The sequence below is a fragment of the Corella eumyota genome, chromosome 2 (assembly GCF_963082875.1).
Source record: "Corella eumyota chromosome 2, kaCorEumy4.1, whole genome shotgun sequence".
Lineage (NCBI taxonomy): Eukaryota > Metazoa > Chordata > Ascidiacea > Phlebobranchia > Corellidae > Corella > Corella eumyota.
This window is the reverse complement of record NC_137491.1, coordinates 11,599,143-11,614,775: the sequence shown is the minus strand read 5'-3', so window position 1 is coordinate 11,614,775 and position 15,633 is coordinate 11,599,143. Positions and strand designations below refer to the sequence as shown.

Below are 15,633 nucleotides of genomic sequence, written 5' to 3'. Positions count from 1 at the left end.
TTACTTTAATTCTTCGCCTGAATCGTATTTTGTAACAATAAATGGTGCATTCTTCCATTTCTTTGGAGTCAGCTTTTCAATTCCGTTTACTAACACAAAATTCTCAATTTTAGGAACAGAAGTGTAAAAACTCTTGTACTTATTTCTCACTCCCCAATAATGTCTACAAAAAATGGTTAAAAATGATGTAACTGTGTTGTTGTACTAAAAGTTATTTATTGATCATTTTTGTTTAACCAGAACAACAACTTTTTTACATGTTGCATATTCACAGTACTTTAAAATTATTGGTTTTAGTTATAAAGTTATATTTAACATTTATTATTTAACGCTTAAAAATATAAATTAGTATTTTTTTTACCTGCATGTTTCAACTCCACAGTAAATTTTTCCAATAAACTGTTGATAACAAAACCTCTTCTTTTTTATCATTTTTAAATAAGGCTTTGGTGTTAAATTCTGAATCAATCACAAAATAATTCTACAACAACATAAAAACATAAGGGTTAGTTCGATAATAGCAAAATTTTTATATTTGACTTTGAAATCTTAAGATAAAATTTTAGATTTATGTTTTAATACATTACCAACTAGTTTTATGACTACATTTTTACAATAAAAACAACAAATAGTCATTTTAGACTATTTAAATGAATGCAATGCTACCTGGTTGTCAATATGGCGAAACTTATCTGAAGAAGTTACTGTTTCATTGCAGTTTTTACACTTAAATACCCATTTAATATCAGATGCTTCTGGTTTTTGGACAACCATTTTTGATTTTCCTTCCAAGTCACGTTCGTTGAACTTAGATTTTTGAATGCTTTCAATCTAAAATTAGTATATTAATATTTTTGTATTGTGATAAGTTAACACATCAGTAAAATAAATTTCAGAGTAGGCTCAATTAATTACTTTTAATTACTAAAATTAGTTACTTCTTTTCTTAATTCAACTGGATCTTTTGAATCAAGTTCATCCATAGTTTCATCAGTTAATTCAACTTTTAACTTGTTTATTTCTTCTTGTTCGATGATGTCACTATTTTCATATGCAAGCATTAAAGTTTTGCTGTTCTTTGCTCTGGCCCTACCTTCAATTTAAAAATCAATTATTTAACTTTCTAAAATAATAATACAAAAAAGTTTTTGTTTGTTTGTATAAGATATAAATAAAATTCTGTTTACCCTTTCGCTGAACCAAGCCAATTTCATTAGTGGAATAGTTGTATGTTATAATCAGATTACAAGCTTGTACATCTAGGCCTTCTTCAGCAACTGACGTGGCCACAATTAACTTACATCTACCCTCCCTGAATGCTTTGATTTTTTGATCCTGGACAGCCTTAGTATTGCCTTAGGATAGAAATAGCTTAAATGAAATAAGGGTTAGGAAAAAAAATAAAGAAAAATTGACCCATACCATAGTTAGCATCTTTTGCATTTGCACCAGTTAAGCAGGTTGGTTTTAGTTCATATTTTGCTAGAATTTTGGAATCTTCTAAATATGATACTAAACCATTTGCTATGGCCCTGGTCTTAACAAAAATTATGCATCTAGATGCTTCAGTGGAATCTTCTGATTTCTTTTTAAATTCTTCGATAAGAATTGACTTTAACTTGCTCAAAAGTGGATTTGTGTTTTTGGGGCCTGGTTTATGAACTGTAAAAATCAATTTAAATTATACATACCAAATAAATGTAAATCCTTTTAAATAATAAATAAATGGAAAAAAAAATTAATCTTACTATGTGAAGTATAAAGCTCTTTTAGTTTAACATCAACTGTGTTATTTTTATTCATTTCAGAGAAAAGGGCTTTTTTAATATATTTTATTGCATCAATGCTTCTGGCAAAATCATTCAAATAAAGAGAGTTGTTATACCCTTTTACATAAAAAAACAGCACAGTTTAAAATAAAATCAGATATACTTTTAACTAATAAAAGTTTGGCAATCGATAAATTAAACAAAGTGTAATTACTATTAGATGTTTGCTGTACTTCATCAATTTTTCCTTCAAATCATTGTTGCTAAGTTTTGCACTGTCATTATAGAACTTAACAAAAGTAGCTTCATAGACTTGGCTTCCTTGGTCTTCGTCATCAAGTTTTAACTTGCAATCTTAGCAAGAACAATTTCAAAGTTTGCTTTTATGGACCAGTTTTTAATACAGCAACTATTAATTTATACAATAAATTATAACATATAAAGAGCACCTTTATTTTTACTAAGTTCCTTCTTAATAAGTGCCTCAATTTTGTTCATGATGTTTTTGATATCATTTTCAAACTGATCTTTTTTTCTTCGTTTTATTGGGATAGTTTCTAAATTTAATTTATTAAATCTAGAGTTAAAAAAAAGTCTTAAGTGAAGTGACATGATATATTAAAATAGGTTTGTTTAATAAACTTGTAACAAAATAATTTTTTTTATTTTATTAAAACATTTTTTCATAGCGTTATAGTAGTTTTACTTGAACATTCTTTACACTCCATTTCTTTCAGGCTCTTTATACATCTCACAACTCTTTTTGGAGGTGTTACAACATCAAGATTTCCCAGCAAAGTTTTAAGTGAAACCTCAGCTTTTTGATGACTTGTAGCAGGTCCTATTCCAGGTGAAGCAGTCAATCCCAAAATCTTAAATTATATAAAAAAATATATCATTTAATAATTGATTTCACTTGTCATTATGAAAATTGTATGACAATTTCACTTAAAAACAAACCTGTGGTAATTTTTTTCCACTATTCTGTTTTTCCTTCACTTTCTTTTTCTCATCAAAGTAACAGTTCATTATTTTGTTAAACGGGTCACCCTTACTAACATGATGACACTCATCAAAAATAAGCAAAGTTAGCTCCTGAATTTCAAGTAAATCTTTCTTTTTTCTGAAAAAAAGTAGGAATTTTTTTAATACTATTATAAATATATATTATTTTCTATGAATAAAAATTATTGAATTTACTTTTTTTTGTTTTCATATGATTCTAGATGATCAACCAACTTTTGTGGAGTTATTACAGCAATTTGACAATTCCGAATTAGGTTACTTACAGGAATTTCAGGACTTTTACCAGATATTTTCTTTACTTTAAAGTTTTTAACGTACCTTTAGAAATTGCAATTTTTGTTAAAAAAAACAAAATAGTCTATATAAATTTTTTTTAATCATGTTTTTAGAAAAAAATAGTTACAAATATTATTGAATATAGCTAATAAAGTCATGTTTACAAGAAATAAACATTATTTACTTGCTCAATTTGTCATGTTGTTGCTTAATAAGATGAACTTTTGGAACCATGAAAATAATTTTAGCTTCTTTTCCCCTTTTCTGTAAGTGATCAAGACATACACAAAGTGCTACAAACGTTTTTCCAGTTCCTATAGAATATTTAAAGTTAACTTTTTATTATCAGAATAATGCCTCATAAAACATTTGTCATATTTGTTTGGTACTTATCATTTTTTTTTATTTAAATCGTATAAAAAAAGTTTATTTTGTAATACTTATTTACCAGTTGGTGCAATAACTAAAGAATTTTCTCCATTTTTTGCCTGCTCAGCTAATTCTTTTTGATAATCACGGAACACTGCTTTATTTTCCTCTTCATCTGTCTCTATATCATCCTCATCAGATTCTTCTAAATCATCACATTCTTCAGAGTCTTCATTTTCTGACGAATTGTCTATAATATAAAATTACAGCAAGAATTTTTTAATTATTTAGCCCTGGTGAGATAATTAATTAACGCTAAAGAAAAATAAACAAATGCATGTTTAGATTAATTTACTAATAAAATTATTAAACAATATGTTTTGCTAATTATAAGCTGAATAGAGTTTTTTTTTACTTTAAAATTTAATAATTTTCTTACTAGGGTCAACTTTTGGTTTACATGTTGAAGTACTAGAAACATTATTATCACTTGACTGACCCTCACCAGATTTCTCCTCATTGTTAAAATAATTTACAAATGCTTTGGAATTATTAGGTATACTTTGCTCATCAGGTGGCTAAGAAAATAATAAATAAAGGTTTTAGAAATAATAAAAAATATAAAATTACCTTCAAAAATTATTTTTTTTTAGTAAAAATAATTATTTAATTTACAATCGTTACAACAACAGCTTGAAGGAGTTTTGGGGCAGAAGCATCTCCAGCATGACTTTGTTCATTTGTTGATATTTCATCTTTATCGTCAAGAGACATTTTTTTCATTTTGGTAGAAAGCGACTCTACCTTCTCAGAATCTTTTTCTATAAGAAAGTAAAATGAATAAAAAAAATTAATATCTTATTGTAATTTCAAATTTATTTTTGCACAAAAAAGTTTAAGTATTTAAGCTCTTAGCAGTTAATTTTTAAAATCAATTTTAAGAAATAATTATGAATACTCAGTTTTTCAACAAGTGGGAAAAGAGTTTCAGCAAATTGAATATTGGCATCTTTAAGCGCATTGTAAAAATCTTCAAGAACGCCAGGACCTTTTCTGATTAACCTTCCGACAATGAACCGAACTGCATGACTATGACTAGACCGCTCACAGATATTTTGTACTTCTTCACTGTATAATCATTTAATACTAAATAGGCGTACTAATGTACCTCTACACATTCTATAAAATTGACTTTTTAAAAACTACCTTTCTGGTTGTGTTAAAATGCAATTTTGAAGTACCACATTAACAGAAATATTAATTTTTTGTAGTTTCATCCACTCTTGAAAATTTTTGTAAATACTTTTCACCTGAGTTGAATGTAATAAAGCATTCTCTCTATCACCCTGGCCAAAACGATCATCAAAAATTGGTGCTAACCATGCCTGATCTGAAACAAAGTGCATTTTAAAGTAGTTTCTTTACATTAAAAGTAAAAAACTAAATTTATAAAAATCAGATTTAAAAATTTTTTTACAAATTATTGTTTAAATCACTAAAAGGTAATAAATAACAAATAATAACCTTCTGAGTTTATTAGAGCCAACACAAATTGATCATAAATATTTTCGGTTTTACTTGCTAATAACAATTCAATGAAAATAATTGTATCTGATGTAGCACCCGCAGAATTAAATATTTTTTCATGTGCTAAAGAATAATTTATCATAAATAAGCTAAATAGCCTAGTAATATTATAATTGAATAAAACGTAAGACATACAAACAATAGTATTTACCTTCAGTTCCAATCATAAAATCAGTTATATGGTCACATAGACTTCTTCGGAACTAAACAATCTTTTAAGCTTGGAGTCCAATCAATTAACATTCTTCGTTGATAATCATTCATCTTGTTATTATGTAAATAGCTCTTTATTATAAATGATATAAAAAGTAGCTAAGTAAGTTATATGCTCTTTAATCTTTCCATTTATGTAACTTCTACAAATTCGCCCAACATACGGCTTTCTAATTTAATAAAATGTTTGTAATATAGCGTCCAGATTTACACCGTACAAAAATTACGCACTAGGGAAACCACCTATATACTAACTAAAAATGATGACGTAAGGCACGTGAGTTGTCAAAAAATAACCCTATACATTTGACTTTTTTTATTGTGGTAAGCTGTTTACACATTAAACATAAATGTAAAAAAACAAATAGGACAGCTGGTAAAATAAAAAAATCGCAAATTAAATTTACTTAAGGAATGGGGCAATAAAAATGTGGCACACAGGGGTTATGACGTCATTTCCGCCCCAAAACTGATAATCGAAATACGTAATTTCGTCAAAAATTGCCCCCGTTGACCCTTTCACCCCCTTTGTGCAAACTTCTAGTAAGCATCATACGACTAAAAATAAAATTTACTTTGAGAACGTGACAATAGAAATGTGGCACACAGGGGTTATGACGTCATTTCCCCCCTATATTATTCTAATTAATCCAAAGCTATAGTTGTTTACATTGAACAAGCTGTAGCATAAAGTATAAACAAACGTGATAAGGATTAATAATTGCACGTTAAGCAAATATTTACAATTTTAATATATTTATCTCAGTTAAAGCCCTTCTTTTAGCATGTGAGCAAGCAGATTTCTCCAAAATTGATACAATCTTTTGTATATCATAGTCAGATAAGGTTACATGCCGCGACATTGGTGTAGTCTAAAAGGTGAATGCAAAAAAAATGTATAAAAAAAGTAAAGCCCTTTAATATGTGGTTATACCAGCCTTATGTTTTAAATACAATTAATTGATATAATTTCAAATTTTATAAAAGCAACAAAGTATTGTTTTGCCTAAAATAGGAGGTGCAAAAATCTAGTGTTTCCATTCGAACGGAATGACATTCCGAAGAAAAGCTGGATTCAAGCGCATTGTTTATGATGGTACGTAATCGTAACAGGATAGTTTGTGTCACTTAATTTGAGTAAATAACAATAGAGGCCACCCGTACGTAGGCTATTCCTAGGTTATCTATTTTATGAGCGGATAGAAAAAGATAAACCAAGAAAATGTCCGAATTGGATACAGGTAATATGAAAAAATGAAACTGCGTGCACATTTTTGCAAAAAATTTAAAATTTTACAGGTATTCTATTTAAAAGAGGGTTCTGTGTATTTTTATGTTTAATCTGTTTACTTCAGCAAACACTTTTAGAGCAAAAGCAAATAATTTTACGTTGCGTTGTCAAACAAAAAACACAAAGAACTCGTAAATTAAAGGATTTAGGAAAAGTACTCCCGTATGGCATAAAAAAAGCCTTATTAAAGTCTAAATTTTTAGTCCAGTAAAAGTTATTGTTACCAAAAAATGTATAAAAAAAATTTAGCTACTGAAAAAAAGCATAAGTCGACTTTATACATAAAAAACTAGCTATTGTGACGTCATATGTAGATGAATAGTTGTTTACAACACAGTAAATTACCCTAAAATATTGGTGCCTTATATTTAGCGAAATGTTGTGTTAAAAAAATGTAAGCTAAATTTTAAATTAATTTGTAGAAACTCCGAAAGACTTGCCTCAGTTTAGTCCGATAACTGATGAAAACAGTATGGAAGATCATAGGTAATTAATGACTTGTTAGCTTTTATGGTTTAAGTAGAATGGTATAAGGCATAGCTAATTTTGCAAAATAGTTAAATTGCCTAAACCATTTTGTTAGTAAAATACTTGAATTTGTAAATTATTTAAAAATCATTACGTAACGTGCTTTTTAATAAGTAATGACGCTTTGACGTGAACCATCACATTTACACATGTTTTAAATTGATATTTTTCTAACTGTTTTTCTTATGTGATTAGGTACAGAGGATATCTATACAATTTACGTGAGCCCAGATATCCCGTGACAGGCCCCATAGGCTTAAAAGGTGAAACCAAAGCCTTTCCACTTCGTTCTTCGCTCGTAAAAGGTGATTAACTCTTTAGGCTAAGCGTATTCAGTAACGAAATCGCTAGGCAACTAACTGTGTAAACTGCGCGGCTTGTCGTCTTTATTTACAGCCAACAAGCAGCCGCGTTGGTGAAGTATTTTCGCGCGAGCTAACCATTAAGTCAAGTAGGCGGAGTTAGTTTTTGTTGTAAAAAATGTTTTCAAAAAACTTTGGTAAAACAGGACAGCCCGTGATGCCCACAATACCAGCTGAGGGATTTCTTCACGGCTCTCCGACGATTGGAAAGTACACAGAGGCCGAGAGAAAGGAAAAAAAATTTCACCTAAAACTGCTGGAAAAAACGTAACTTGTTTGTTTTAACTTACACCCTAGCCTGCTAAAGGTCTTCATCATTGGGTACACAAAACTGGATATAAATTTTATTTATGTATATTATCTTACAAAAACGCAACATTTCAAACCTTTGTTTTTAAAGTCACAAGAGCACCTTTATTTTATCATACCTGCTTTAATTATGTTCGTAATTAATTTTTACAGCTCGGCTGACTTGCGTAAAATTCAACGCCAGCAAGATGAACGACTACAATTTATGAACGAACACGAAAAACAAAAAAAAATCGAAAACTTGTCGAAAATGAAAGAAAGGGAAGTAGACTTGGCGATGTTGCAAACTTACAACCCGTTCGGAAAGCCCGGGTTCGGAGCACCAAGAGTAAATAACAACATTGTTTTAATATTTGAAATCAGATTTTTTATTTTAAACCAATTTTTAAGTGTACTTTACACATACTTGTAACTACTATAAAAGCATATACCACTCGCGGTTTTTACCAAATTAGTTTAAATAAAACATACAAGGAGTAAGCAAATTTCATGCGGCCTTTAAAGGTTAATTTTAGTATTTATTTTACCCTTTCTAGGGCCTGGGAAAAGAAAACACAACCATAACTAAATCTTTAGACTCGAAGGAAGGAGTGGGAATGGTTAGAGTACAAACTAGTGAAAAACCACCACAGCAAGAGTAAGTTTTTCTGTAACAACATGTTAACTTTACCAGACTATTAGGATTCAATAACGGATACGAACTTCTGTACCCAAATTCTCATATATTTTCTATACGTTTTAAATTAAAATACACATTTACAGTAGATCGACAATGTAAATTGACCACTTACAATAACAAGCAAAAATTATGTTTTGTACAATTAGTCACACTGGAAAAAATAATATTCAAGCTCGTTTATTTAGTTTTGTTATTTATAAATCGATTTTTCTTAAATACACAGAATTACGTATGATAAACCAAAACTACAAAGATATGAAGATGATCGTATGCGAAGGTATAGGGTTGACAGAAATACATCTGATCGATACAGACAAGAATTGGGTATAATCAAAGCTTAAAGAAACATTTTTTTACCCCAAAAAAAATTAACAGGCAGTTTTTATTTAATTTATTAAACATATGTATATTTTAATGAAATGTCAATTAAAACTAAACCCCTCAATTTTAAATTAATTTTGCCTTGGCATCATACTAAAGTAAGAGAACAAAACATATAGGCAACAACAAAAACACAATTAAAAATGTAATGTTATAATATTACATTATTCCGTAATTGTGATTAATTATAACAATTGTTTCTATGTCTATTATATGAACCAATTAACACAATTGTATAATACTGTAGATGCACTCATCGATGTTAAACACCAAAACGAAGAAATTGTCAACAAATTAGACAAGAAAAGAGAAGATGAGATGATTGGATACGACCCCTTTGGAAGACCGGGGGCTGGAGCACCAAACCGTGACGAACAAGGTATTTTGAATAACATTTCAAATCAAATATTTCCTTTTATAAATTTTTAAAAATTATAAATTTCATAAATTTTTATTATGTTTGAACATTTAGATTATAAAAAATCTTAATTAAAAAAGTTATAATATAAATGTGCAAGTTGTATAGTGTTTAGAATTCTGTAAAAATGCCATTTTATATATAGGAAGGCCTTTGACTAGAAGAAGTATGAGTTTATCATTGCATAAACATCCGCTTGATGTAAAATTAAAAGTTGATAAACAAAAAAGGCTTGATATGCAATCAGAAGGCAGGCATTTTAATAGTGTAGATAAAAAAAAATTTTAAAGTTTAAAGAAAAAGGAACTTGTAGCCTATTTTATAAAGATATTCAAAATTGCAGAAAGTTTTTAAAATATTTGGTATTTTATAACAGGCTCAAGTAAACAAAAAATGACACATACAAACCCAGTTACAATTTTTGTTCAGGTAATATTAAAATGTCACGAAAACACCATTTTGCCAGTCCTGAAAAGTTTACACAAGATGAAACAGATAACAAAAACAACCCTTGGATGAAATTAGGTATCTCTAACATATGAAAGTTTTTTAACGAGAACTCTTTAAAACTACGTTAATAAAATTTACTTTGGGGCGTTAATAATTACTTTGAAGCTAAAATATTTTAGTATTTGTTATAAATAAAGTCCAAATAACATGAATGTTGTAATAGGTCAACCTGGTGTTAAAAGAGAAATAAGGTTTCCCAGGGCTGGAGATCACGGGATTTACGAGTTTGTAGACCCAGATATTGAGGTACTTTAATATACATCATTTCAATCTTGTACAGGTTAAATATTATAATGCAAGTTATACAGTTTTAAAATAACGCAACTCACAAAAACACTTAATTTCACGACTACTGAAATTGTAAAATTTTACGAATTTCATTTAGAGCGAAATATTCCCAAGAAAACACATAGGTGGCGGTGGTGAGCCACTTGTGAACAACAGTGGTGAAAAGTTAACCAAGCGTGTCGGTCTACTGACGACAATACACGGCGCAAGAAGAACGGGTACATTTTATAAATTTAGAAAAAAATTATGAAGTAACCTCCATTAAACCATTTTCTATATTTAAACCATTTTAATTTTCTGTTGACAGAAAATATCACCAAAGTTGCTACACCGGAAGAAGCAAAAAGAAGTACACGGCAAAGCCCCTGGGGTAAGCCTGGTGCTGGAGCTCCACTGACCAACAGTAGAGGGGAGATCGTTAAAAATACTAAGGGTAGAATCAAACACGAATCTTTGGTGGGTTTAACATTGTTTTTTTTGTATAGGTTGTAAATGTAATAGTTCTAACTAATAAACCTTGTTTATGACTTTTATAAAGTATTTATAATTGTATAGTTATTATTACAACTCCTTATAACATAAACCTTTTTAAATTTAAGTATTTGCAAAAGTAAATATTTTAATTTATCTTTAACATAATTTAAACCTCAATGGTGTTTTAACCGTAGGGATATTCGAAAGAACAAGCCGAAACAATGGACAGAGCCAAACAACTTTATCGCGGAGATTTACAGAAAGGAATAGAAGAACAAAAAATAATTCGAGATGAGGAAAAGGATTACCAACGATTACCGGTAATTTAACAGAATTATTACCACTTGCAATATTAAACATTAACTAAACGTCATTTTGCTTTTATGTATAACGAGCTACAGCGTCAAGGGTTTATAAAATACTCTAAATAGGAAAAAAAACAATTACAAATTTTTAATTTTAATTTTGTATAAAGAAATATGAGATAAACATACAATTAAAGTTTAAATCCACTCTAATTCAGAACAACAGTTTAAATTGTTTTTTTTTTAATTATTATTTTGACAGCCAGGCGATGTACCATCTTGGTTTAGCAAAGGTAAAGTTGGTCGACCACAACGCGATCCACTTACTGGAATGATTGTGCCCCAAAAACGAATTATGTCTGACGTCACAGCACAGGTTCAAATCATTTTTTTTAATAAATATTCTACAAAAAATGCTGCCCAATATTAACACATAAACTATTGATTTTTATCGATAGAAATTTAACTACAGTCGACCCAGTGACTCCGAGAAATATTTCCAGGACCTTCAAAAAATGGCGGCAGAAAGATTTCAAAAGAAACAAGAAGAAAGACAAAGAATATTACAACAAGAAATGACGGTATAACAACTAAACATTATTTTTTAAGACCTTGTGGTGAAAGGCGTTGTATAGAGGGTACCACTCTTATATAGCAAAACAAGGGTTTAAAACTCTTAAGCAAATTTAAAATAAAGTGTTACTTAGCATGCGAAAGTATTTCGCGAGTTTTTTCAACGGCCTGGACACGGAGCTCCACATGGAAAAGGGACAGCAAGGCGAAAGTTTAGCAACAATGCAATTATGGCCAAGGACCAGGTAGACAGTAACTAAACTAAAGTTACAAAAAAGTTAAGACAAAACAAAAACAAGTTTGACAGAGTTTTCGTAGAACTTATTACAGTAGATAGGCAATATAGTTATAAAACTCGTAAAATATAATTCAGACAGAAATAAGTTGGCAATAAAACAATGACATAGCCTGTCTAAACAGCAACAGGTTGATAATGTATTTATGTTTTTATTACATTTGTTAAAGTAAACAATCATTAACAATAAAACTAACCAAAAATCCTAGGTAGCAAGGTTAACTTTCTTAATAAAGATAGTTCAAAAAAAGTTCTAAAGCCTTTAAAAAAAATCAATTTCAATCTTGCAGATAGAGTACTTAGTTCCAAATGCAGGGAATCCGGCTACCCTAAATTCTGTTTTAAATTTACACAAAAAAGAAGTGCCAAAAACGTTACCACTAACGGTTGAACCATCAGTTAAGCCAAAGAGTGAAGGTTCAGTCGTAAGCAAAGTGCTATCATGTGACAGCCTTTGTAAAAAATGTCCATTAAAAAACAACTTTAACTACAAAGAAAGTTGTTTTAAAGCAAAAAGGACGACATCATTACCTTACACAATCAGCATGCCACAAAAAGCAAAAATTAAACCAGGTTTGCTTAAACTGTTAAATTTTAGATTACAAGTTATATTAAAATTGAACTTTAAGGTTAGCTGCAAGTTATTAGTCAAGCTCCTGTAACTAGTTAATCTGTATTTAACTACTATTTTAGAGTTAGTAAAGCTGAAGTCGCCTGTCCTTATCAAACAACTTTTTAAAACAAAAGTAAGCAAGTTAGGTACAAAAAAGTTACGCAAATTCAAACAAAAGTTTTTGTATAAACCTTTAACTATTAAGTTTTTTTTTGTTTGATTAACTACTAAGTTTGATTAATCATTAAAAAACGTGCTGCTAGCTTTCTAACTTTACTTAACTACTGTATTTTGATTTTTAGCCTTTTCCATACCGCGTAGTCGCACCTTGGGCAGTTGACGCTTGAATTACGAAGTCCAAAAAATATAAATTAACAGAATTTTTATACGACGTCAAGTGACCTCGTTTTCTGCAAAAGGCAGATTCTCAGATTTTATAGCACTTATTGTTGTTGTTTATTTACATTAAATTTTATATTGTAGACGCAAGAAATGGAAAATTATTTTTTTTTATACTAAAACGCACAATATCGAGTATATGATGATTATTACAGTTTTCAGTTGATGACGTCATAATTACAATTCAAGATGTTTGTCAGCAAGGAACGCACCAATTTCAGCATTGTTGCCAGCAAATCTAGTGAGAGTGGCTTCAATGTTGGCCAGTTCTTTGGTGTCAATAATTTGGTGTCCCAAAAAGTCGTGCGCAATCATTTCTGACAACTGTAAAGTTGTTTAATTATTTAACTTAGGGTATATTAGGTAGATAACAAAAGTAACTAAGTATGTAGAATGTAAAAGCATTCAGAATTTTATGAAACTCAACATCAAAAAAGTTGTCCACCAAAAATTTAAAAGTTCGATTTCAACATTGCGAAGTGGCTTTAAGTTTGACGTCGGTACTGCGTCCAGCAGCCATTTATAGTTAAGGGGGTTTTGTATGGGATTTACAGGATTTAGATTGTATTTAAAGAGTACATAAATTAAAGAGTAAACAGGGACCTTACCTCAACAAATTCCACTTTTGTAATTTCCCGGTTACAGTCAAAAGATTGAAGCGATTTAGTTTGGCCACCAGCTGTTACCAATACAGACTGCAACATAATAATTAAAATAAATATTACAAAAAAGTGATAAGTTACCAATAACAACAGAACTTGTAAAAAAATACTTAAATAAATTAACCTGTCCAAGGAGTAAACTTTCACTTGGGTTTTCAACACGTGCATATGAAGTTGCAGGCTGCAAGTCAGATACTTCTCTAAAATGTGTAAAAAAAACTTAAAAAACAATATAAGTAAATAGATGGTTAAACCATAAACATGATCTGTTATTGATAAAATTAGACTATAAGTAATTGCTAGTGTTTTTTTGTTGTAAGATAAATTGTTTAAACTAATAGTAAGAAATTTAATGCAAAAACAAAGGTAAATAAGGTTAAAATACGTTTATTGGCCTTTATTTGCTACTTACGCCAACAAATCAGTCAAAGCGGATGTGACGTCATTTTCAAGTTCTCTTGCGCACTTAAATCCGTCCAGTGGTGTTTCCACGGATGCACAACTACCATCAGTTTTCCTCTGTAAAAAAACAAACTTGGTTAAAAGTTTAAAAATAATTTTCATTGCACATAAAGTCAAAAATCGATTTTAAAAAGATAACAAAAACAATTGGATCACTAGTACTTTACGGTCCTACCTAATTCTCTTGTATTTTACGGTAGGATCAAAACAATTTAGTCACTGCCCTAAATTAAGCACCATTTTCGAATTAATTTATATAAATAAATGTCCAATTTTATTGAACCTATTGAACCCAAATAGAACTCATGATATAATCACGTAACAACCTACATTGCACAACATAAATACCAACTACTTCGACCTTTGAAACTAACATGCAACAGAGCGTCGCATAAAATTGCCAAGTAAACAAATAAACCAACAAACTAAAAATTTCCGACTAACTTAGTTTTTATCATCGGAACGTCAATACAATAATTATTTTTATGTGTGTTTGATTAATGTATATTGTACGCGGTTTTAAATTTTTGAAAGTATACAAAAAAGATATATACACCATATGCAAGTAATAAAAAATAATAATTCTTAAAACTGTTATTTTTTTAGTTTACAACTTCTATTCAACATTTTAAAGATTTTTCTATTTAAACCATGTTGTTTTTTTACAAGTTTATTAAATATTTTATTGCAGTCTAATTAAGTACAGGCAAAGTGACATCTTACTTCGACAGATGATATTTTAAAGGTTCCGCCTCGACGATTTTGGTAGTCAATAAACTGCTCAGCATGTCCCATTTCTTCGTCGGACTTGGCTCGAAAATATTTCGCCACTTTTGGGTAGAAGGAATTTGCGCGAAGAAAAATATTTGACTAAAAACACAAACTTTGGATAAAAAATGTCTGTGCTTATTACATTATACTTTCATAGAACACATTGCCTGATAGTTAACTGAGTGATAATTATTAGTAGGCAACAGGCTTAACAGCAGTAAGCCTGGTTATCGAACCCAGGACCTTAGGTAGTCAGGGGCTGCTTTCTGATGGTTTTACTTAAAACAGGCTACTTTCCGATGGTTTTACTTATAAAAAAAGGTTACAACAAATGTTTACCAGTTGCAAGTATGTGTATTGTCCTTTCAGTTCTACGGCAATTTGTTCATTAATAAGTTCGTTAACTGCTGCTTCGTACGGTTCGTAAGCATCCTAAAGTATTAAATATACATATTTGTAAATAAGCAATATTCTATATAAGTTTTGTTTAATTTAGCTTTAATAAAAAGTATCTTAGCACGGTCCCTTATCAGTTAATAGATTTACAGGTTTAAATACTATTTAGATAATTTCAAAATCTTGGTTTACAAACGATCAACAAATAAACATATTTATCATTTTTTAAATAAGCTGTTTACATGTTAAAGTGGCGACTAGTTAATCTAACTTAACTTACCCATCGACAATTTGTACAACTTACAGCCAAAACCAACAATAACAAAATAAATATTCTCATTTTTGTAATATAAAACTTTTATTTCGACTACTAAAAAAGATGATATACCTAAATTGAAATATACTTTTATACTGCGTACTATTCAATTAATTACTTGATATGTGTAAACTAACTAGCGAACATTTATGAACTAAGTAAATTACAAAAGGGTTCTAGTACATTTAAATCTTTCATTAGAAATGTTTTGCTGACTGACTGGTTTTGCTGACTTTACAAAACGAACTAACATAATACTCTCCCAAAAAGAGAAAAATAGCTAAAAAGAAACAACAAATTGTCCTGGCCTGCTGTTGATTTCGAAATCAAGCAAATAAAATATCTTAGTTTTATAAGCAAG

General features: G+C 29.6%; 4 protein-coding genes across 6 annotated transcripts; 1 reads left to right on the top strand and 3 right to left on the bottom strand.

Annotated features, from left to right (window-relative positions):
- LOC145742398 (antiviral innate immune response receptor RIG-I-like) lies at window positions 1-1,420 on the bottom strand. Its single transcript, XM_082560178.1, has 6 exons — window positions 1,417-1,420; window positions 1,188-1,355; window positions 939-1,093; window positions 667-831; window positions 362-459; window positions 1-163 (listed from the first exon to the last, which is right to left on the bottom strand). The coding sequence occupies exons 1-6, from the start codon at window positions 1,418-1,420 to the stop codon at window positions 1-3; spliced, it is 753 nt and encodes a 250-aa protein (XP_082416304.1).
- Window positions 1,256-5,440, bottom strand: LOC145742066 (antiviral innate immune response receptor RIG-I-like). Of its 3 annotated transcripts, XR_014280950.1 has the most exons (15): window positions 5,179-5,440; window positions 4,965-5,090; window positions 4,647-4,830; window positions 4,399-4,568; window positions 4,116-4,261; window positions 3,880-4,018; window positions 3,520-3,690; window positions 3,256-3,385; window positions 2,970-3,113; window positions 2,730-2,892; window positions 2,476-2,641; window positions 2,219-2,326; window positions 1,984-2,123; window positions 1,749-1,886; window positions 1,256-1,662 (listed from the first exon to the last, which is right to left on the bottom strand). XR_014280950.1 is itself a non-coding variant. In XM_082559813.1 (14 exons), exons 1-14 carry the CDS (start codon window positions 5,192-5,194, stop codon window positions 1,624-1,626), a joined length of 1,842 nt encoding a protein of 613 aa, XP_082415939.1. In that variant the 5' UTR covers window positions 5,195-5,440; the 3' UTR covers window positions 1,256-1,623. The 3 variants fall into 3 exon arrangements, 2 of the variants coding, with proteins under 2 accessions (XP_082415939.1, XP_082415940.1); XM_082559813.1 differs by lacking the exon at window positions 1,749-1,886; XM_082559814.1 differs by lacking the exons at window positions 1,749-1,886; window positions 5,179-5,440 and having other exon boundaries at window positions 4,751-4,830; window positions 4,965-5,013.
- A 968-nt stretch (window positions 5,441-6,408) lies between these two features.
- LOC145741981 (uncharacterized) lies at window positions 6,409-12,980 on the top strand. The gene is made up of 16 exons (XM_082559696.1): window positions 6,409-6,481; window positions 6,954-7,017; window positions 7,255-7,364; window positions 7,568-7,688; window positions 7,884-8,058; window positions 8,267-8,367; window positions 8,633-8,733; window positions 9,038-9,169; window positions 9,638-9,733; window positions 9,882-9,964; window positions 10,104-10,224; window positions 10,314-10,462; window positions 10,675-10,800; window positions 11,048-11,161; window positions 11,244-11,366; window positions 12,569-12,980. Exons 1-16 carry the CDS (start codon window positions 6,463-6,465, stop codon window positions 12,611-12,613), a joined length of 1,680 nt encoding a protein of 559 aa, XP_082415822.1. The 5' UTR covers window positions 6,409-6,462; the 3' UTR covers window positions 12,614-12,980.
- Window positions 12,688-15,403, bottom strand: LOC145741984 (ferritin, lower subunit-like). Its single transcript, XM_082559698.1, has 7 exons — window positions 15,237-15,403; window positions 14,900-14,992; window positions 14,513-14,659; window positions 13,740-13,846; window positions 13,452-13,527; window positions 13,274-13,360; window positions 12,688-12,989 (listed from the first exon to the last, which is right to left on the bottom strand). The coding sequence occupies exons 1-7, from the start codon at window positions 15,294-15,296 to the stop codon at window positions 12,843-12,845; spliced, it is 717 nt and encodes a 238-aa protein (XP_082415824.1). The 5' UTR covers window positions 15,297-15,403; the 3' UTR covers window positions 12,688-12,842.
- Window positions 15,404-15,633: the final 230 nt, after the last annotated feature.

Excerpts from the sequence above, each read along its gene's own strand:
- LOC145742398 (XM_082560178.1), bottom strand. Across the intron at positions 1,094-1,187 it reads TGGCTTGGTTCAGCGAAAGG|GTAGGGCCAGAGCAAAGAAC; the intron begins GTAAACAGAATT and ends TTTAAATTGAAG. Across the intron at positions 460-666 it reads TTCGCCATATTGACAACCAG|AATTTAACACCAAAGCCTTA; the intron begins GTAGCATTGCAT and ends TGATTGATTCAG.
- LOC145742066 (XM_082559813.1), bottom strand. Across the intron at positions 4,569-4,646 it reads ATTTTAACACAACCAGAAAG|TGAAGAAGTACAAAATATCT; the intron begins GTAGTTTTTAAA and ends ATGATTATACAG. Across the intron at positions 1,663-1,983 it reads AGTACAGCAAACATCTAATA|TTCATAAACCAGGCCCCAAA; the intron begins GTAATTACACTT and ends TGATTTTTACAG.
- LOC145741981 (XM_082559696.1), top strand. Across the intron at positions 9,734-9,881 it reads CAACCCTTGGATGAAATTAG|GTCAACCTGGTGTTAAAAGA; the intron begins GTATCTCTAACA and ends ATGTTGTAATAG. Across the intron at positions 11,367-12,568 it reads TATTACAACAAGAAATGACG|CCTTTTCCATACCGCGTAGT; the intron begins GTATAACAACTA and ends TTTGATTTTTAG.
- LOC145741984 (XM_082559698.1), bottom strand. The coding sequence starts at position 15,296 with ATGAGAATATTTATTTTGTTATTGTTGGTTTTGGCTGTAAGTTGTACA. Across the intron at positions 14,660-14,899 it reads AATACACATACTTGCAACTG|TCAAATATTTTTCTTCGCGC; the intron begins GTAAACATTTGT and ends TTGTGTTTTTAG. Across the intron at positions 13,528-13,739 it reads GCTTTGACTGATTTGTTGGC|AGAAGTATCTGACTTGCAGC; the intron begins GTAAGTAGCAAA and ends TACACATTTTAG.